This window comes from Aphelocoma coerulescens, chromosome 3, assembly GCF_041296385.1.
Source record: "Aphelocoma coerulescens isolate FSJ_1873_10779 chromosome 3, UR_Acoe_1.0, whole genome shotgun sequence".
In the NCBI taxonomy this organism is placed as follows: domain Eukaryota; kingdom Metazoa; phylum Chordata; class Aves; order Passeriformes; family Corvidae; genus Aphelocoma; species Aphelocoma coerulescens.
Window position 1 is genome coordinate 98365569 of NC_091016.1, and position 23228 is coordinate 98388796.

The following is a 23228-nucleotide window of genomic DNA, read 5'->3' on the forward strand; positions in this document are numbered from 1 at the left end:
TAATATTACAGTGCTAAATGTTAGGAAATAAATGAAAGGAATAGGTTAGATGTTTACATAAATACTTCTCGATCTTATAGTTTTGCAATTTAGGCTAAAAATAAATAAATTACATTAGCAAAACAGAAGGCAAAAAACTTCTGTCTTTTGAATCCTCAAAGGAAAGGGCAAGCAGAGTGAAATATCTGGTATTCTAATTCATGCTCTTATACTAACTTAATTTGTTAATAATTTTGTCCTTTAAATATTCTTCTTTGCTTGTTATTTGTTGATTTTTTCCATTAAGCCCTTGAGTTAGCTACATGGTTCCCAAAAGAAGCCATAGCAGGATGTTAATATAATTACAAGATGGACAAGAAATTGCTTTCATATTCCTATTTTGCTTGCATCCTGAACCTGTGAAAACAAGTTCAGATTAGAACTCAGATTAGATTTACACAATTCTGTAAATTATGCACCTATAGAGCTAAATAATAACAGGAAATTCTAATCAAAATTTCATCAAAATCTCCCAGAAAAGTAATAAAAATCTGCTGCATACACAATGTAGCAATATATAAACTGTGTTAGTTATATGAGCACATTAAATGTAGTGTTCTTAAAGCTGCAGCTTGCATTTCACTTTTAATATTGATCATTTAATATCTGGTGCCAACCATATGACAAATTAGTCTGCAATGTTATCCAGATGGAAGATTCTTCTTCAACTGACTAAATATGACACACACTGAAAAAAATCTGAATATTTTTCCAAATTAAACTTTTATAGCCAATTACTCTTCAAGTATTTCTAAGATCCTTTGGGATAGGAATGTTTGTTTATGTGTTCAAGCACCATTGCAGAGAATAAAATTAAACTTAGATGGCAGAGATAAAATTAAAGTGACTGAAAACACATTGATATCCCATAAAACAAAGAAAAAAAAAAAAGCCTTGGAATTTTGATAAACATAAGAATTATACTGTACAAATGAAATATGTACACATTTGCCTGAGGCTCACTGCAAACCAATAGAAAATTAAGTTATTTGACCCATTCATTTGTGAAATCAAACAGTTCTCATTACAATGAGTAATATATATGATCTCTAGTACATCAAGTTTTTGTGAAAAATATCAGTTTTCAAACATATTATGACAGCTGCCTCTTTTCCCACTGAAAACCAATACTTTATTTCATTTGCTTCTTATATTAGTTCAGTAGATGTGAATCAAAACTGTGAAAGGTCATGTTCAAGTAGATCTTCTGTGATATTTTACAGAACAAATATATTAATGAGGGAACTTCAAAAGATTTTTACAAGCCTTGCTTCATTAAATTTTGCCATAATAACTGTCATAGAGACCTTCAAAGCAACCAGCATTTCAGCATCAAATATAGTAGTGCAATATGACAACTCCAGTTTAAATTATGGTTTCATATTAAAAGTCTGCCTTAGATTTTCTCCTGTAATTGGGAAAGATAGAAATATATAAATTAAGATATAAAGGACATTCATTTCCCTCCTAGATGGGGTGCTTTTTAAAAATAGATAAAACTCTGGTGTTTTTGCAGGAAGATCATATTTCCTGTCAAATATGTTGAGCTTGAAAAAATATTAGATAATAGCTTCCCAATTTCCTCTATGTCAAATTCAGGAAAAGAGAAGCACTTATGCATCATTTTGAATGCAGGTGGTAAAATACATCTGATGAGGTACAAGTATCAATTAAGAACATTCTTTCCGCTTCAAAATCCAATGCACTTAGGAGAAAAGTAATAAATTTTGGAGATGAAACTAATCAAACAGAAAAAGACAAATCACTGTGTTGTTTTCAAAACTATCAAAAGACAGGCAGTAAGAGGCTAATTCTGTTTGTGGATTTGGGCTAAAAATAAGTAGATTGTTTGGGATTTTTTTCAACACACAACATCTTCGCTATTTTTTGTCTTTCTGTTGAGGTGTCATTTCTATTTTCACAAAATCTTGAGGTGAATATGAATGAAAAATTTTTCCTTTTTCTTTTTCATGTCAGACTGTTGTACTTGCTGACACATCTGGACTTTATGTGTCTATGCAACATCCAGAAAAAGTTACAGAACTTAATAATTACACAGCACATCTCATCTGGACAGTTTAGAATGTTTCTTGCCCATTAACTGAATAAGCTTCTTCTTATTTTGACACAGGTCATTTTCACCCTTTCACACAGACACAAGAATTGACTAAATTCTCATCTTCTATAAATGAATGCAGTTATACCTTTGCTGATGTACAAAAACTGAGGGTGTAGGAAAAAAAATTTAAAAAGTGATTCTTCCTTCCTAAAATTTGAGATTGGAAGAGGAATTTTGAGACCTACAAAATAGGAATATGAAAATATTTTTTTCTTCTTTTTGTGGCTCTCTTTTTCACAAAGCACATTAACATCAGACTGTTTTACTATGATCTTGTTTTGTCAGACATGCAGCTAACTCTTCAACTTCTTTGTATTTAAGGAATGCTAGAGCTATCAACTATTTTTTTTTTCTTGAAATAAATCTAATAACATATTTACATTGGGTTGATCTGCTTATTGCAATACAGTTGTCAAAAGAGGAGGGTAACTCTAGGCACTAGGTGATGACAATTGCTATATGCTTCAGATATCTACAAAATCATTAATTTCCTTTATGTTCAATGGTCTGCAGCTCTTAGTTTCTGTCACGCAGTCTTAGTCTTGATACACAGAGCAGAACAAGTCACACAAAAATCATGAGTCAGGTCAGGCCAGGAGGACATTGAGCTCAGTATCCTGTCTCAGAGGAAAAACCGTTGCTCTTTGAAAAGGATATATCAAACAGGACAACTGAGATTTTCCCCCAAGTGCATTACTTCAGCTTCCACCAATCAACGAGACTAGGATTTCTTGACCTGTGGTTCCATTATATTTGCTAGTCTGGTGGATTAGTTTCCCTTGTTCTTGTATTGTTCTTAATTTTTCATTATTTTTTAATATACTTTTGACCCACATAATATCTTTTGGCAATAAATTACGCCAAACATTCTGCAAAACATTAATAAGAATCTCCTTTTGTTTTTCCAGCCTGTGACCTGATAGTAACGATAATTGAGTAACTGAGTACCCCTACCTACTGTGCTCCAAGACATGGAGCTGCCATTTTTTACTCCCATTTTCCTCTGCACAGTGAATAGGCCTGTTGTCTTTCTCCATTTGGAAGCAACGCCAACCCTTTGATCATCCCTGTTTCTGTTCTTTGTTTCATTGTACCTTTGCAGATGCATGTTTGCTGAATATCATCTGCTTTATTTTCCTAAAATTTTTAAAATCTTTTCTTCTATTACTGCTCCACTTGTATGATAGTTTCCTTCAATGAAAATGAATTGATGTCCTGCTCTTAAATTGCTTGTGTGACCCATTGCCTCTCAGTGCTTCCTCTTGAGTCTTAATAAACTACAAATTAAATGTGCTGTCTTTCTGCCATTCAAAGGCCCTAGCAGTCTACAAAGTGAGAGATTAAGTCAGTGATCTGATTTCAGACCTCCCAGCTGACAGCAGAGAGCATTATCAACAAGGCACCGGGCTGGCCTGATAAAGGAAGCCATGCATTTTATTTTTTGAGGATTTTTTGCTTTGTGATGTAGGAGTTCAGTTACAGCAGGCAGGAGGCTTTTGTGCATTGAGACAAATGAGTGACAGCAGCAGGGGTAAGATTTATTTGGTTTCATATTTTATTGTCTTGAAACAGCTGAACTCAGCTAATCAATTATTTCATAGGAAATAGTTACTGTATTTCTGTACTGTTGGAGGTGCATGTGATGCTTTATGAAGCACTCAAGTCAGATTTCATATGTACCAGACATAATCCCTAGGAATTTTCTGAATAATATTTATTTCACTTTGATTTTCTTCACACCATGAACATGAGATAAAAGAATGCATTACTCTAAGGTGGTTAAATTTGGTTGCCTGGGATGTTCTGTGAGCATGAGATGGATAGAGCAGATCATGTATTCATCAGACCCTTGATATTGCTGCTTAACTGACTTTCTACCTGCTGGGAACCCCTCCATTCTTGATAATATGGAAAAGGTTTGCTGCACTGCTCGACAAAGTTTTTATCACCTGTGCTTCTATTATATCTCTGAATGATGGAAAAGAACAAGCACAGAATCTGTCCGTAAGTTTCAGAGGATGTTTACTACTTTAATTGAAAGATATAAGCGGCAAATTCAGAGTTTAAACCACTGATTAAATATTCTGACATCCTTTTCAGTTCACATCTCTAACATTTCAACTCAGAACTACTGTACTAATTTGGTTTTGCCTAAAGAAAATGCTTCTGCAGGCCATCTAGCTCTGATGCACAAGCAACAAGAATGAGAATTGTTCCTGCCTTCAGATATTGCTGGTGTACATGTTTACAGCTAAACTATTGGCCCTCAAGTTCTTTTATAGCAAATAGAGAGAAATAGGCTGGTTTAGGTCATGATTGGGTGAGGATAATCACATCCTAGTATTACCCATTTATTTTCATTATTGAAGAGGAGCAAGGACATTCAATGAAATTATCAACCCTGTAGATTGTAGACAAGTTTAGTCAGATGTTTGGTCTGATTTTCCTACCAGAAGATGAATACATTTCTTCCCTTTCTAGGATTTTGTGATGTTAAAAGTCTTTTTAGTTCTCATTTGAATTTATTTAGTGATGGCTGGTGCAGCTGATGAGTCAACATCCTCAGGACTGAAAAATATTTTAAATGGAATTCCACTGAATTTAATAGAATTCAGTGCTAAGCCAAACTTGTCATAAGAACAAAGAATGCAAAGGGAAAATTAGAGGTAGGAGTGGTAACAGATTGATTCCATTTTACTAGCATTTTGCATTTGCATTGCATTTTTCTTCCCCTTACTCCCTTTTTTTCCTGACTAAGACAAAGTCAAGTAGGGATATAATAGAAACTTGTCAATGTTTCTCAATATTTTCTCATTGTAATATGTGTTATTGTGAAAGTTGTCGTAAATAATATCCCAGATAACATTTTTAATTCAGTAGAAAATCTGAGTCTTCAGTTAAATTGTTAAAGTATAATTCTTAGCAATATGTGTTTGTCAGGTAATTCAGACCCAAGCCTGCAGTCTCTGTTGCAATTTTTTTCTCTTGATTTGTAATCTTTTTTACCCTTAAAATGTGAATAATTTTTTATTTGTTTCTAGGTCCTAGTTAATTATTTTGAGAACCCTTTAGGATACATGCACTCCACTCATTTTGGAGACTACTGCCCCAGTGGAGAACAGTCCCTTGTGATCATGGACAGAGGTGACAGCATCAGATAGTGGACCCAGGGTAGAATAAAGTAACTATTTCTTCTTTTTAGCCTGTCCTGTGTGATGAATTAAAGACAAAATTATTTATTGCCAGCAACCATCTTAAAATATGAAGATCTGTAACTATTGCTAGAAAGCAGCACTAAAATACTCTCATACTGTGGTAGAGAATTAGCTCATTGTGGTTCAACATATGCCCTTCTTTGCATCTGATTCATGGATCCTACCAGTGTGCAGTCTTGGTCAGTGCTGCATGGGACTCTAATTTCTGCCAATTAAGAGTTTAGTAGAATGAGGGATGTGGAAAAATTTAGTCCAGACTAGAAGCTTTGCCCATAGAATTCTATCTGTGTACTTTATCACAGCCATAGATTTTAGGTTCTTAATACACAGACTCAATCTGTTTTCTCCCACTTAGGCCCTTCATCCAAACAGAAAACTAATCCCTGTGCTCTCAGTGACCTCTTTACTGATGTTGTAGGCTTGCAACAGCTTGCAGCTCTTGTACAGCTTTCGGGCAGAAAATGGCTGTTAAGGATCAGCAGGCTAATAGCCTGCACACCATAGGGAAGGGGATGTGCTCTGCATCTTGGCATTTCTGGGTCCCTTTTTTGGCCAGGTATGCATTTGTTTCTGATGCAGTTTCTGTATTTTCTGTGTCTCTTCTGCTGGTTTCTGAGAGGACCTCACAGCAGTGGTGATGGAGGCCTAGGATGCTTTGGGCACAGCACTTCAGGTGCAAACACAACACTCAAAAAACCATCTTCTCTCAGTAATTTTGCCTATACATTAATGCATAGACTTCTGGATGCAAGGTGCTGGACTCCCCAGAAAATTTTAAGTCTTTAAGGGAGGTCTCTCCTTTGAAGGGAGCTATGCTTCCTAAAGGACTGATGAGATTGTCCTTCCTTTCAAGATTGCCCACATATACCATGCTCCCTTCCCCTCCTCATTCATCTCCCCTTTCCCTTCACCTAGCTGAAAGAAACTTCACAGATTAATTTTAACTTAGAATATAAATTGTGGACAGTTACTCTCCAAGTTGACTGTTTGGGGTTTTTTTAAAGTACCTAATAAAAGACTTTTTAATAGCTTCAATTGCTCAGTGTACCACTATATTGTGAATACTGAACTACACTGAGGTTTCTAAAGGCACTGCACTTGAAGAATAATAATTAAGGTTGACTGCACAGCACCTCTCTGTGAAGGATAACAGAACCACCAATTTGTTGAGGTTGGAAGGGACCATCATCTTGAGACCCTTCAGTCCAACCACCCGCTCAAGCAGAGCAGGATCACCTAGAACAGGTATCTCACAACCATGCCCAGTCAGGCTTTGAAAAATCTCCAAGGATTGAGACCTGACAAGCCTCTCTGGGTAACCTATGCTGATGTTTGACCATCCTCACAGTCAAAAAGAGTTTTCATGTGTTCAGGTGTAATTTCTTGGGTTTTGATTTGTATCCATTGCCCATTAAGTGCACTGCTGAGAGAGAAGTTTGGCTCCCTCTTTTCCATCCCAATGTCTTTATAGACATTGATAAGATCCATCCAGGCTTTTTCTTCTGCAGCCTTAGGAGTCCTGGCTCCCTCAGCCTTTCCTCATGTGAAAGAGGACCCAGTCCCTCGGTCATGTTTGTGGCCCTGCACTACAGTGCTAGATCTCCTAGCACTGTTTCTCTTGAAAGTATGGATTTAATTAGGCAAACAACACTCTCATAATCATGTAGGTCTGCTTCTGATTTGCAATGCCACTGACCTTTTCTTCATCCTATAATTTTTTCCGCTTTCTCCAACAATTCTAACTTTTCCAGACCTGTCATTTATAAACATAACTAGTAATTGCTTTCCATCCTGCCCTTCTTTTGCTGTCAAGGTGTGGGGTCTTTTTAACGACTGTCCTTCAACATGTGCTTGTTTAGCTAGGCCTTTCCTTTTGTCCTTTCTTCTTAAGCCCAACAAAACCAGCAGAGGATAAACAGTGGTCAAATTCCCAAACAAACAAAATATTAATAACATGAATACAAACTTAAAAAAAAAAAAAAAAAACAAAAACAAAAACAAAACATGTACTAGTCATGCCTATGTGTAATCATCACTCACAGATCCATTAGTTATAATGGATTAAACTAAAACATTATAGTTATAATTCATTAAACTAAAAACTTCTTGGCAAAAATGTTACCTGAACTCAAAATATTTTTTTTGTTGCTTCTTCCTTATTCATGTTCCTGGTGCTTGGTCTGAGCAATCTTCAAGGTGTTTTGCTTAAATAGGATGCTTAAGGCATCAAGAAGACCTGCTGCCTAACCTCAATTAGTTTTAGTCTATTTTTTATTGCATTAATGATACTATTATCTTCTCTACAGGGTAAAAAAAAACAAAACCATAGCGACTAGAGTAATGAATGCAATAAACATTGTAAATGTTAAGCCTTCACACTTAAAAATTTTCTCTTAACAATTATTCATTTCCAGAGTAGTGTAGTGGAAAAATGCATATGCTGCCCAGTGACATCCTCTTTTATAATTTCAAACCCAGAAAATGTGAGTATCCTGAAAATTGAGAAAAACTGCGTTTCTTGTCTAGAAATAAAAATGAAAAGTACTTCACAGGCATGTCATAGGACAAAAGTTCTGCACTGACACATCTGTAAAGATGAAAATCTGTGACAGCCTTTTGAACTTGCATCTTCTGGCAGTAGTCATTCCTATAATGGTCTTTTCACTTCTGGTAATAGGCAGATGCTAGAACTTTTTCATTTTCTGCATATTTGATTTGAATATTTGAAATTAAATAAATTTATATGCATGCTCAGCAAATAATATAGTTGATGATGCTATTGACAGGTGTGGGGGGAAAAAAGGATACTTTTAAACATTGCATTTTATTATTTTGTAATAAATTAATAAAATTAGCTTTTTGTTGTTCATTTCAGACACGGCACTGTTTTTTCCATCCTTCACTGGAAATTCTTATTTGAAACTACCTTCTCTGACATCTGTATCTGAGACCAGGACTGCATCTGGGCAGGAAACAAGCAATCTGACAACTCTGTACTTGACAGTGAAAACAACTGCTCTAAATGGCACAATTCTTTACAGTGAGTACCAAAGATACTTGAAGCTAAGTATCAGTTTTAGCTCCTTCGGGTCCTTATTAACTTTAGTGTACATCAGCTGGCATTTCCTCTTCAACAGCAAAATGAGTCATTAAAATGCAGTAGAAGCCTTTTGGTATTCTAATGCATGCTGCATTATAAAATTCAAACCATTGTTCCTAGTGCTCCTCTGGAAAGTTCTTTAATTTATGACTCACTGAGGAAAACATAACTTACAACAGAAAATGCTGCTTCCTGACAAGAAAGAACATATAAGCATATGACTTTAGTTGTAAGTGTTACAGCTCTAAAATACAAATGTTGAAGAAGTATTGAACAATTTATTACAGAGAAACAGCTTCTCCGTAGTTGGATTGAGTCCTGCTTTTTATAATTGTGATCTTGGTTCCAAATTCTTGATTTATAGAACTATCTTAAATTCTGCAATTTTGCCATATTTTAAAGTACTTACTGTGATTTCACACTTCAGAGAATTCTTTTGTGATCCCCAGAGATTATACTTGCAGACTTGGATGTATGCCTGTTAATACTGCATTCAAAAGTTGCTTGTTGCCTGCATATTTCATTCTCCAATATATGGCATAAACTTCTGAGACAGAAGGACATTTTTCACTAGTCAGCAAGAAAAAATAGACTTCTCTGCCATTTGAGTATTTCATTATATATTTTATCTTGCCATTTCTTGCAAATGGAAAACATGGAAAGTGAGGTGATTTCTTCCCCAACCCAAGAAGAGCTAGAAAAATAGGTTTATTTGATAGATTTATTCCGAAAAGACAAAATCATTAGGAGCATTTTCTGTTCAATGCAGCTTCCTAGGGTTTCTCTACACAAAGAAATCTTGTTGATATACCATAAATAATTTTGATTAAATTTTGTTACATTTATATTAATCTGATAATAGCATATGTGAATTCACCTGAACTATGTACATATTTATAAGCCAGGGTTAAAAGTAATATAAACTTTGTGGCAATATTTAGTTATGCCCTTCATTATTATCTGTACTACTCTATTTAAATGGGAAATGCTCAAGCCCCAAATTGAAAATTAATGTTTACTGCTTTTCAAAATAGTATCTCAAATCCTTATATCTTATATCTGAGCTGTTGCTGCAGCTGCCTAAGCTACAGTGCTGCAAAATTTGCTAAGGATCATGGATAAGTGGTGATGTGGCAGTTCTTTATATTGAAATGTTTTACACTTGTTAGTTATTTCAATTTCAGGAGGAGTTATTTGCCCTTGAAGAAGAATTCAAGGAAGGTTATTGGAAGTACATTGAATATATTTGGCACTTAGTGATTTTGTTGGCTTCATCACTACAAAGTAATTTGTCTCCAGCCAAAGTTAATCTTGCTGTCTACACATAAGTCCTGAGTGTCTCTGTGAAACAAAAACCCTCAAAAACCCCCAAACAAAAAAAAAAAAAAATTTTTTTGAAGATTCTCTGCTATACCCAGGAGGAAGTGGTGTTTTCTGAAGCTAAAGGAGTTGTGGTTGTTTAGCCTGGAGAAGAGAAGGCTCTGGAGAGACCACAGTCCAGTTTTTAAGTATTTAAAGGGGGCTTATAAGAAATATGGAGCTAAACTTTTTAGTAGGGTCTGTTACAATAGGACATGAGGTAATGGCTTTAAACTAAAAGAGTATAAATGTATACTAGATATAAAGAAGAAATTTTTTTACAATGAGGGGAGCAAGATACTGGAATAGGTTGCCTGGAGAGATGGTAGATTCCTCATCCCTGGAATCATCCAAGATCAGGATTGAAAAGACTCTGAGCAACCTGATCTAGTTGAAAATGTCTGTGCTCATTGCAAGGGGTTAATTAGATGACCAACCTGAACTTTTCTATGATTCTATGACTCTGTATTTTCTTTACTAGATAATGTACTCATCCTGCATCTAATTACATATTAAAAACTAATAATCTGTTGAGCAATTTGTTCATGCTGTCTCTGGAAAATTGTTAGTATGTTATTTCTCAGGTGTTTGCAGAGATTTTGTTACAGAAGTATTTGAGGACTTCACATTCTTTAGAATATGCCTTTCTGCTTTCTGGAAAGATAGAATGGCATTAGTGGAGAACCACGAAGCTTTTTCTTTCCAGTTACCATATCTGAGCCTTCCATGGAATGTGTCACAGCTCACTTCTTGCCCCTTCATGCACCCAAAAAGAAGGAAGGGTGGGTCAGGATGAGTGGTATGAGTTCAATTGTCACCCTAACATGAGCTGGGGTAACTCCAGGAACTTGGGATAATTTTTGCATGTTGTCACACAGTGAAAACTCACCTTTTCTTCCTAGGTTCTCAGTACCATGCCATAATTGCATTTTCATTCCCTTTGTTACCCCTAAAATGGAATTTTAACTGATTTACAATATTCCACTCTTTTAGTGACCAGTAGGTTTTCTATTAAGGTTGGATTTCTGTTAAGCAAAATAAATAAATAAATAAATAAATAAATAAATAAATGAAACTTGGATCTCTGCCTGGCTGTGGAACACAGACACAGAAATTAATGGATGAGTCTATATCTTGTAGAACTCTGATACTGTGTTAACTTTAGATATCTTTGCATTACATTTCTGCTTTATCAATCTCTGCCCCTCTTTCTACAGTACCAATTCCTTTTCCTCATTTTTATTCTTTCTTTTTTTGTTCTGTATCTCCCTGGTAATTAGGTTCCTTTCCTAATATTACAAATGTTGGCTATGATTGTTCAGATCAATATTCTTGTTTAGTTTTACATTAATTTAAAATAAAATATTATATCAATTTGTAAATAAAAATCTCTCCAGTGTTTTATGAATGAACACCATGTGCCTATACAGAATATTCAGAATTTTTAAATTATTTCTGTATGCAGACACGAAGCTCTTCTGTCAGATAAATACCCTTTGTGAGTTCCCTCATATGCTCCCTCTGTATTTCCTTCACCCCCCCTTTTTTCTCCCTGCTCTTTCATTCACGCTTCTAACCACTACAAAAGAGAGGCTGCTGTTGTCAGCTCTTCCCTTTTTAATAGTAATACAACTCCTGCTTCTACTGCTGCTTTTTTGAAGCTGTGTTACCATCAAACATCTGAGGAATGACCTGTCAGCAGAAAGTCAACTTGAGGCTAGTGCACTCACTAGGTACAAGAGCCACACACTTCTAAGGGTTAATAATCCCAACATTTTCAGATTCTGTCAATATATGCACGTTAGCAACAGTTTCATAATTAGGGTTACAATAAACTTCACATATTCATAAAGCAAAGACCTCTCTATTTGCCAAAATAATTTTTTAAATAGGAAGAATATCACAGTGATTTGCTTCTTTCAGATGAACTTTACTGGAAAATAGTTACACATTTTGATTAGGTTTTTTTTTTAAATTAATCCACCTTCAGATTACACATTTTACAAACACACCTGTTTTTACCAGGTGGTGGTGAGGTTACATCTGTTTCTCTGGCAGATAATTAGTAAACTTTTAATTACAGGGAGAAATCTCAGACAAGATGCTACTGATATACAAATGAATTTGAATGAGAAAGCATGCATAAGAAGAATAGTAAAGTCAAAATCATAAGGATAACATAAAAGGATTAAAACTTGCATCTGTCTTTACCTGGTACAGTAGCCAGTGAAGAACAAATAAGATCTGTGCCTTCTTCGCCCTTTCATGTCCACATGCCTTAAAATAAAGAGAAGGGAACACTTCAAGTATCATTGCATTATTTTAACACCTTTTAGCAGTTAGTGCAATTATATCTATGCAAATATAAATAAGGCAAATAAAATACATATAAAAAATACAACAAATAAGCCTGCTATAGGCTAACCAATAGGCAGAATATGAGAATCATTACATGTGCTAGGCATGTCACTTCACTAAATCATACCATACTGTTGTCAAAAATAATTTTCTTATTTGATGCCCTTGTTAGCAAGAATTTTATCAATGGTTGGTTGAAATTAACAAGTACTAAGGACTTGTAGAGGCTGCCAGAAATAGATTGTCTGTTAAAAACATGGGGAAAGAGATAGGATGTCATAGAATTCTATGTGTGATTTATATATTACTATACTTTCATCTGTTTTAATACAAAGAAAAATTTACTTACATTCTTGATAATGATGTTTTCCCTAATTATTTCAGTATGTATTTAAGAAACATCTGAATGGTAACAGTAAATGGACTGGAATTTTTGCAGTTATCTTATGTTTAAGTTGTTGATAGAATGTGACAATTACATTTGTGCCAATAAAGATTAGCCATCATTTGAGAACATTTATTTGTGGAATACAGAATGCCTTCATGAAATTTCTTTTATATTCCTTAATGATTTTATTTGTTTGCATGATTAAATTTCATCAACATGTCAAAGCAAATTGTGATATTTATCCACAAAGCAAAATAAATTGCTAGTGATCATAAAAACCTGATACAGTTGTAAAGTTTTACTTCATCATTTTCACTTTTAACAGAGTCAGCATAATGCTGTTCACAACCTCTTCAAGGGGAGATTGTTTAGCTTCTACTATATATGGTATCCTATAACTTCTGACAATTGGATTTCAGATATCACAACCCATGTTTATAGCATTCCTTAAGGACAACAGCTCCCTTTTCATAAGTTGTGCTCATAAATTATCTCCTGTGCTCTCAGAAGCTCTCTTCCCCAGATCTACCCATATTCTACTTACCGTTCTGAAACTAAATATGGGCATTTCATGCATTTCAATTGTAGTCTATTTGTCTCTTATTTCAGCTGGCATTCTCAAGCAGAGCATTTCACAGTATTCTTCCTCTGTGAGGGAATATATTTTCTTTCTTAATAAAGTTTATCTATACTTTATTGTGAGTTAAAATCTGGCTTTTAGATAGGCAATCATTTAAGCCCCGTGGCCACTTGCTTTTTGTCATACTGATGTACAAAAATAACCGTCCAGCTAGCAGTTTTCTGTGAAAGGATGATTGCTGACATCTGGTTTCTTTAGCCTGAACCCCTTACATAATCTCTACTAAGGTCCAGATAATTTACCCCTAATATCCAACAAGATTTTTTACTTAGATATTTCCTGATCTCTGTCTGTTCCCAGAACCTGTCTGTTTTGCTTAAGACTTGGCTTTTCCTATGAAGGTAACTTCCATCATGTATACTAGGTAGCATATGCGCTTCCACATTGCCAGAACAAAATTCTCCACCTCCTCATGTTCCCTGTAGAAAGATTTGAAGGATTGTCCTTTCAAAGGATTTCATACCACCTAGAAAATAATATGAAGAATGCTGTTAGTCACCTCTAAGCGTGACTCAAAAGCGCTCCCTAAACTGAAGTCCAAGCAGCAACACTCACTGAGGTTTCAAGAAGTAATGCTGCCTTTGGGAGAGCTGTCCCAGATTTTTTACTTTACTGGTAATAATGAGGACCTTCTTCCAAGTTTCTACTAGTGGGCAATGTGAACAGACAGAGTCACTGGGAGAAGAGAAACAAACTGTTCCTCTGTAACTTCACTGTTTCAAGACGTTATATACATTCACAACCCTCCCCCATTTCATTCTCTCTGAATCAATGTGAATTACAGATCTACTTACTGGTAGAAATTGGAAATGCCAGGAACAGAATGTACAGGGAAAGGAGAAGATTAGGAAACAAATAATGCAATATGTGCATATATCAGCTATGCTAGGGTTAAAAAACAGTGAAATAGTGCAATATATTTTGAAAGAGAATTATCAGACTATTGTAGAAGGAAATTGTAAAAGCCAAAGGCATGAAATCCAGTCAAATTAAAATAGCTTTGGAGTTAATTAGGTATTCAGAATACAAAATATGTCTAAGCATAAAAGACTTCAGGAGGTCATCAGATTTGTAACAGACTGAAGAAATGCAATGTTGACTAGAAAGCTGCTCTCAAGGAGGGAGTTTATGTTGTGAACTCTTTGTGCTAGGAACTATACAAAAGGAAGTGATCAGGCAGTTGCAAGCACTGTTGTTTCTCTGTGTCTCCTAAAAGATCATTGTTTGTCTTTTGTTTTGTCCTCCAAAATAAAGTTGATAATTTCATCTTTACAAATTAGTAGGTTTTCTAAGACCCAAGCATACCCTCGTTCTTATTAAAGGATGTTCTGACCTGTGGCCCCCTCCAAAAGGTCTGGGCCTGGGATCTCCTACGCAGCCCCTCCAGGCTCCTACCTATCAGCTGAAACCCAGCCCCGATCCCAACCCTTTTGACACACTTCAGGGGACTCCTACTCATGGGTCATGGACAGACTCACTCAAGACTCACACACCCAAAGCCAGGCACTCCACACATGAGGGTCCCCCAAATGCAAGCATAAGATTTCTGCCTATCTGATACCCATGCCAGCATCCAGGGCCTCCTACTCAGAGGCAGTAGTACATCAAACAATACATGCAGTAAATTCAATTTTGTGACCCGGTTACTGAGTCTTTTTTACTTCAATTAAATATAGCAAAATACAGCAAAAGAAACAGATTATTGTTTTAACAATTTGTGTTAAAGGGGAACAAAAATTGTAAACAGGAACTCTTACCTTTTATGAAAAGTAAATACAGTTAAATTCAAAGGGCAAATTCACCCAATATAATTTGAAACTGTAGGTCAGTCCTTTTTTTGTAGAAGAGCCATGCATCATTCACCACTTAAATATAAGTATTTTGCAGTCATTTTTGCAGTTTATAATATACTATGTAGTGGAAGTGACCTTAAGTATATTTTTATTCATATTTTAAGAGTGCAAGTAACAGTATATTTGATGTTCTGTAAAGAATTTTTCTTCTCATCAAGTCTGAAATATATCAATAATTGGGAAAGCTGAATTTTTCACAATCTTTAAATCTATGATATGTTTTCCTATAATTTTTCTTTTCTATAATTTATTTGAAAAGCTGAATGAAAGGGATTTGGCTTTTTTATTGTCATCTTTGTTGCCTTAATGATACTGCTGGATATAGAGAAAAATCAGTTAATGTAAAGATCTCTGTAAGATAGATGCAACTGCATATAGTATAAAGTCAATTTTGTCTTTTAGTTATTTTCTTTTACTCTTAACTGTTATCAGCTAAATACAGAGACTTAAGAGTCTGATTTTTTTTCTCCCAGTCACTCAAAAAGAGTCCTGTATATGGACAGAAGAGTCCTCAGTGTCACATAGGCGTCATGTCTGATGATGGTGTTCCAGTAGTGTGAAATAGTTCTGTGAGGTCCTACACTTTCAGAAGTGTGACTGTCCCCATTTTTGTTTCCAAAGCTGGTGAAAGAAATTTTGGAGAGCAGTTTCTTCACTTGTATCTTGTGGAGGGAAGACCAACAGTTCGATTCGGCTGTGGAAACTCTCAGAACATTCTGACTGTATCCCTCAACCAATCTGTTAGCAAGGGTATACTTGTCCCTATCACAATAAGGTAAGAATTTACCACTGGCTTACACTAAGACTTTTAGTCATCTATATTGAGCAATAAAATGTGATTTCACTTTTTTTTTTTGACAATAAAAAGACAAGTCATATTGGAAAGCAGACTTGGAAACTTTTTTCATAAGGTAGTCTCCTTGACTGAAAGAGCATTTTAGTTCACACAGATTACTTCAGTCCTTTGGAGAACTTATGAATCATACAAAGTCCAAATATGTTTACAGAGACAGATTAAGTCAGTTTGAGAAGTGAAACCATTTAAACATAAGTTTGGAGGTTACAAATGGGGGGCTCATATTTTATGCTTATTAATTAACACATTGAATAAATTAGATTTGTCATCAGAATTTTAGTGCTAAATTTAAGACTAATTTATTGTTTAAGATAAAAAATTAAAAATGGGCATGCTAACAACATCTCACAATGCAGGGTGGACTTGGTGATTTTAAAAGTCTTATCCAAACAACTATGATTCTAAAAGTTGTCACATCTACATTTGCCACTGTAGTATCAGTATTATACAAGAGTGGCTGATCACTACTGTCATTTTTCATCTTGTAAAAACAATAGTTCTCAGAATGGTTCATTTATCATTTTGAGAAGGGTATTGGTATCATGCTTTGGTAACAAATTAGCTCTTTTCCAGTGGTGGAATTTCATATGTGCAAGCTAGGTAAGAAGTAAACCAGAAATAATACAGTTTTTTTTTGTTATATTTATATCAGTAATGTTAAATAATGGTAAGTATTCAGTCATTACTTCAGAAACATTTTAGAAATAATTCTGACACCCACAGAAATTATCAAATTACTATAATGAAGATTTTTTTTTTTGCATAGTTTAAGTGCTAGAGATAATTCCTGCACCTGAACTGTAAACATTTGTGATATGAGGAAATGTAGTGCACAAATTATTAAAATAAAGGAAGTTTTAGCCAGGAGTATTTTTGCTGTTAGAAGATGGTATGTGAAGGAGACTGCTGCAAAAGTTACCATGAAACGTGCACATTAGACTTCTCAGAATTGCCTTTTACTATCAAAAAAGGAAAATCAAAGCATATTCTGAACATTTTGTTGTTTTACTTCTGAGCTGTTTCTCTGTGATGTAAATGTTGATAAATTCTAAAATGATAGAGGTTTGATGATCTTAGTATATAGAGTAGATTGATATGGGGAGAAGAGAGTGTGCAGCATTTTTTTGTTAGATTGTATCCTTACCCCATAAGCTTTACCACTTCTTTTAGAAACCAGCTTGTTAGAACATAAATTCTCTTTTCAATATATGGAAGGCTAACAGGAGCTGCCATTTAAGAAACTGTTTCATTTCCATCCTATACTTCTTCTCAGCCACAGGTCTCTACATTACTCTTTTTCTCCATTTAAAACAGGGATTTTTTTTTTCCTTTTATGCTTAGTATTAACATCTAGTATTAATGGAGCAAAGTCACATAGCATAAAAACCACATATTGAAATCTTATTAGCTGACAGTGTATTTATTTTAGGATTTTTGTACAGACTGTAAAAGTATATAAAGTTTACAAAGAAAATTATATCCCTTCCTCTCCTTTTGATCTAGCAGATAAAGAGATTTTTTTGTCAGAAAACTTACTGATAGAGTTATACAGCTCAATACTAATAAACTATTCTGTTTGTTTTTTAATGCCAGAGACTATTCTTGTGTGGGACATTGGTCAGATAATTGTCTCCACTGCATCAGCTGTGGTAGCACTGTCTCTGCTTCATACACTTAAGCCATTAAAATGCTGTACAGGTTTCAAAGCCTAATAATATCTTAGCAACAAATGCAGCTAAATGGCAATGACAAAACTGACTCTAGTTATAGAGTTCAAGTTTACACTGAAAAATTTATTTCCCTCTTTTTCTACCTAAAAATTAACTCCTCTGTATTTATGGCCTCATTCTCCTTGTTGCTACACTAAAAAATGTCAGTTAAATTTACACATTTCCTTTGTTTACTGGAATTTTATACTGCTATCTTTGAAACAGTGGCATACTAAATAACTTGCAAGGTGTGATTGTAGACTGTGACTGGCGGGGATTTACATGAAATTGAGTTTATGGGCTTGGCCTTCAAAATGACTTGTGATTATTCTTGTGAGTCCTTCTAAAATGTAGAGAGAGCAGTATATCCTTCACCAAGCAGCAATAAAATTGTAATCCTTCAGCAGTCATCCTTAACCTCTGTCAAAGGAAAAAGGAAACTTGACAAGACATTTGTAGCCTCCCAAGATATTGTATCATAAGATATAAAATATGAATCCATGACAAAACTGTTGATTTGTGTTCTCAGTGGCTGTTGGAGATAGATAATTCTATCTGTATGCTTTACCTGCAAAATTAATGTGTCAGGTTTTTTCCCTATAATGCAGGAAAAGAGTCAAAGAGTAGAATAAATGACCATTTTTTGTTACTGTTTCAAAGCTCTCCAACTGGGGAACAATAGATTTGTTACATTTGACTTTGAATAAATTTTGAAGATCATATTTGACAGTTATTCCACTTTTGGATGCAGCTATGACTCCAGTTGTTAAACACCACAATTAACACATCCAATAACACCTATAGAAGCTGATTTTCTCTTTTCAAATTTTTTCTTTTTAAATCCACATGTGCAGGAAACTAATACATTCCCATAGTTTAGAACTATTGCTTTCTTTTAACTGTATGATTAGTTTCCTTAGATATGGCCATTTTCTCAAACCTGATGAAGATTAAATGTGCTTTAAATGCTCAGTCATTGTCTTTATGGTCCTTGTGAAACAGCAGCTTTATAGAAGAAAGTCAATAAAGCTCTGATTGCTTACTTTTTTTGCCTTGCCTAAAGAAAATAGAAACCTGCTTTAATGCAGTTTCATTTGTTGTTTCCTTTTCTGTTTATTTTAGGATGATTTGATTACTGGTTTGAAAATGTGCACTCATTTGAGTTTAATTTTTTTGTGATTTCATAATTGAGATTGTATTGTTTTTTTCAGTTAAAGCTTTGAGCACATACTTGAGATGTAGTTTGGATTGGTTTTATGGATTTGTTCTTTAAAGTTATTCAAAGAACATTAATTCAAACACATTTCATTCCATGACTGGGTTCTGAAATGCATTTGCCTGATGTAAAATTTGCTCTACTTTGTGGTTAAAGTGATATGACTGTCATGGGGGCAAAGGATGTTTCTTCAATTCACTGGCTGAAGGAAGGTAAATTTAACAAGAAAGGTAGTGAGATAATCAGGTCATCAGGATTTTGATTTTCTAGAAAATCAAAAGGTAGATTTTAGCTTTTAGAATATGAGTACTGATATTTTTTAGGCGTCTTAGGCTTTTTGTCTCAGAATTATATTTTTATCTGTTCTATACAGTGATGGGATACAGCAGGTCCTTTTCTGTTTGGGAGATTCCAGGCATTAATTAAAATCTTCCCTGTATGTGTAGCATCACTCTTTTCCATGTTATTTACCCGCAGAACTTTCAGAATTTTTCTCTGGAATTCAATGAACATAGTGCCCATCCCCACTGAGCTATATCATTATATTATGTACATTTATATTTCATGTATTTTCCAAGTGAACATATTGAAAGCAGTTGTTTCCAGTTTCCTGTCACACTTTAATTAGTAGTATGGATGTGAGCATTTACTCATGGCTGAGAAGGGCACCTTTAGCTGTCCTTAAAAGAATTTATTTGTTAAATACATTATCCAGTTTATTTGGCCAACTGTCATCTAGACCAGGCAGTGGTACAGAAGCTGCTGAAGTTTATCATTTAGTCTTTCAGCTTCAAAAGCAGATGGCACATTCTGAACTGAGAAAGTCCTCAACATGTTTTTGTACCTTCACATGGAAACTTTGGCAAGATGCAATGTATTAAGTACTAGCTACAGGATTACATTATCAGTGTCCATGATTTTACGTATGCTTCTACTTCCTTTCTTTCCACAGAAGAGGAAAATCATTGCTTGAACTATTCTACAAAGTTTTTTTTTTTGCATGTGCATTCTGAAAATTTGTTTCTAAAAAGAATATGTAAATCACTATCCATACAATATGTTGACTCAGAATGAGTCATGGCCTAACATACTTAATTTCATTATTTCAGAGATATACAGGTTTTCATAATAGTGCCTACGTTTAAGTCATATTTTTATTGTTATTTACAGGTGTTGGATATTCTGCATAGTGTGAAAGTATTACTTAAAATTACATTAAATCAGTAAACAAAAAAAAGAACCAAACCCTAATTTTCTGATGATTTGCTATCGTTTCCAACATTACCAGTTACCTAGGAATATAGGATTTTTTTGTTTGATGATTTGGAAACATCTGAGCAGCAGGTTTTGTATCTCAGCAGGTATATAGTGTAGCTTAACTTTCATATGTGCAATACTGAGTTCCAACATAATCAATTATGTGATGAATGAGAAATGGAAAGGTGTTTTGGTAAATGACTAGAGACAGCTCCATGCAACATCGCCATCATCTTATCACACCTCATCTTTTCAAAATTGTTTGAAGATTGACAGTGAAAGAAGTCTGGGATAGATTTAAGGATTTTTATTTTATTAGAGGAATTTATAAAATTGTTAAAAAAAAACACATTTAGATGTGGTTTTAAAAAGGAATATTTTGCATACTCTATATGTTAATTTTGAATTTAAGTCAGCACATATATGAATTATACCCATGTAGATGTTTTGTTTCATAGAACTGGAAATGCTGAAGGATATTAATTATGTTTTATAAATTTTGAAGAAAACTTCTGATTACTTTTAGAAGGACATATATACAACTACACGCTTTCATGTTTACTGCATTTTCTACAGCAATTGAAAATTTCATGAAATTATCACATTTGCCGCTATAAGGTAGGAATGTTTTTCAGTGTATGCCTATGTAATGTTTATACTATGAAAGCCTTAATCTTAGTTTCATCAATCCAGCTGTTACAGTTTTACACAGATAAATCACTACATCTGTTACTCAGTCTTAAAAATAGTCCCATAAGAGATGCATCAAGCTGATGAATACAAATTCTTGTATATGCAATTAAAATTTAAAACAAAAATTTGGAACATTGAAATCAGCTAGTTAAATCATTCCATGTGGCATGCTATCTGGAATAACTCAAATAAGAAAATGGATTCTCATAAAGAATATAGAAAAGATTACCTTTTTTTTTGTTTCAATTTCAGCTTTTGTGCATGAACAGAACATTCAGTGTGTTTAGAAACATAAGCCACTTTCTGAAGTTATTTTGCTTTCATTCATCAGCACTATGCAATGTTTCATCAGTGATCTGCCAAAGCCAACAAACCAACTGCTATGGCTGTTCAAGCTCATTAGCTACTGACTTGAAGAGCAGATGTTTGAATTCCTGTACCCTTTGTACTCTGGTTTTACACTAGATTTTCTTACATTAACTGACCTTACAGGAATGGTTCCAGAACACAGAAAGACAGAATCAAATGATTCTTTAGGCTGGAAAAGACCTCTTGAAGTCCTTCCAACATTCCTGCCCAAGCCGGGTGTCCTGGTTTCAGCTGGGATAGAGTTTTCCTCTCAGTAACTGGTATAGTGCTGTCTTTTGCATTCAGTATGAGGGTAAAGTTGATAACACATTAATGCTTTGGTTGTTGCTAAATCGTGTTTATCCTGTGTCAAGGGCTTGTTATTTTGCGTCTCATACTCTGTCTGTAAGGAGGTACACAAAAAAAATCATTAACTAATTTTGGATGGTTTATTGCAAAGTGGCTCACTATGGCACCATAATATTTTCATCTTCCAATTCATAGGGTGTCATTATACATTTATCTTAGATGAAAAGGCTTTTTCACAAAATAAGTGATACCTGCTGTGTTTTCTTATGCACAATTTACAGAGTTGCATTAAATGCCATTTGAGCTCCTACAAGGATGTGTATTCCAAAAACTAAAACTACTGACTGAACTCAATGCGTCAAAGAAAGTTTGGGGTTCTCTGGCTAGGTGTGAGTTTACTTCAGCCTCTTTTGAAGATGTTCATATCTATATAAATTTTAAAATGCGAACTGCATTAACAGTTCAGTAATACACAGTAGAATAGTACAACACTGTCAGCTGCCTTTCCTGAAGGAGCAGGCATCCAGACCTCCATACTGAGCTGGGCTCTGAGTCACAGGTGACTCAGACCTACCTGAAACCATAGAAGCACATAAGAAAGCAATGTATATTTACCATATTTCAAAGATAAAGATTTGAAAAAATATGAGGCTGTTGATTACTTACATTTTTTAAGAAAAATGCTGATGAATCGTATTTACTCCATCTAATCTCACCTACTTTCAAGTAAGGTATTAATCTAAAGGAGTTTGCCTGTATAAATACGTGGATTTATGGCAAAAATTAAAAATTTGTACAGTACTCAGACACTTATTGCTCACTAGGCTAAAAGCTGACAGTCTGTCTTTAGGTTACCTTCCTCAATGGTCAGTGTTAAATGGTGAACATGCTGAAAAAATAGAAGAATTGGCTTGCAAAATACTCTTTGTTTCTCACAATCTTTTATCCCATTGATAACCCCTTTTTTCTGTTGCAATTACTGCAGCTTCAAACCTACTTAAAATTCAAGATTTTGTTGTTATAAGTCTTAATGATAAAAGAAATATATTTTATAAATGTCTCTAGTGGCACGGAAAATAATACTGGAAAGTATTATTTGGAAAGTCCTGTTAGCATGGCACACCTTCCAATCTCCTGTTGAACATGGAATTTGAAAAATTAAATTTTGTTGGTAATTTTATGTATTTAAATTTTATGCCAAATTTGGCATTCTGTTAAATCAAATTCTGTCTGGGGGCAAATGCTGATTTTAGCTCAAAGAGATGCTCCAATCATGAGCTTGAAATTGACATAGTAAATCCTCATTTGCCCTTCAATATCCTGAAAAAAGTAAGAGAACATCATTTAATCTCTATTTCTGAAGGTATCCACTAGAATTTAAATTTTTAATTGGTAGAATAAGAGATGCTACAGATGACTGTATATCCTATAGGAAAAAGGATAGCTGTTATTTTCAACCATATTTTCTGTTTTAAGAATGCAACATATTTCATTTGAATTACCAGTGTTGCTAAAGGGTATTTGTATTTATAAGCAAGTTCAACTTAGCATAATAAAGCAAAATCAAGTAATATACAAAAAAGGCACTAACTTTCACAGTATTTTGGATTGTTTTTACTATTGTAGGATGAATTAATTCATCCTAAAAGGCATAACTGTGTCATAGCTATGCAGAATAATTAATCATTCACCACAAAGACTTGAAGATTTAACTTTCGACTAATTTGCAAGAAATACAAAAAATGTTTTGTGATGGTTAGCAAACAAAT

At 34.4% G+C, this 23228-nt stretch overlaps 1 protein-coding gene across 1 annotated transcript in view; it reads left to right on the forward strand.

The window, feature by feature from the left end:
- The window catches only part of EYS (eyes shut homolog), a 750542-nt gene that overhangs the window by 592536 nt on the left and 134778 nt on the right, over nucleotides 1-23228 (forward strand). The window contains exons 37-38 of the mRNA XM_069011357.1: nucleotides 8249-8413; nucleotides 15693-15846. Of these exons, the coding sequence (XP_068867458.1) occupies nucleotides 8249-8413; nucleotides 15693-15846 (319 nt within the window). The remainder of the gene's footprint in view (nucleotides 1-8248; nucleotides 8414-15692; nucleotides 15847-23228) is intronic.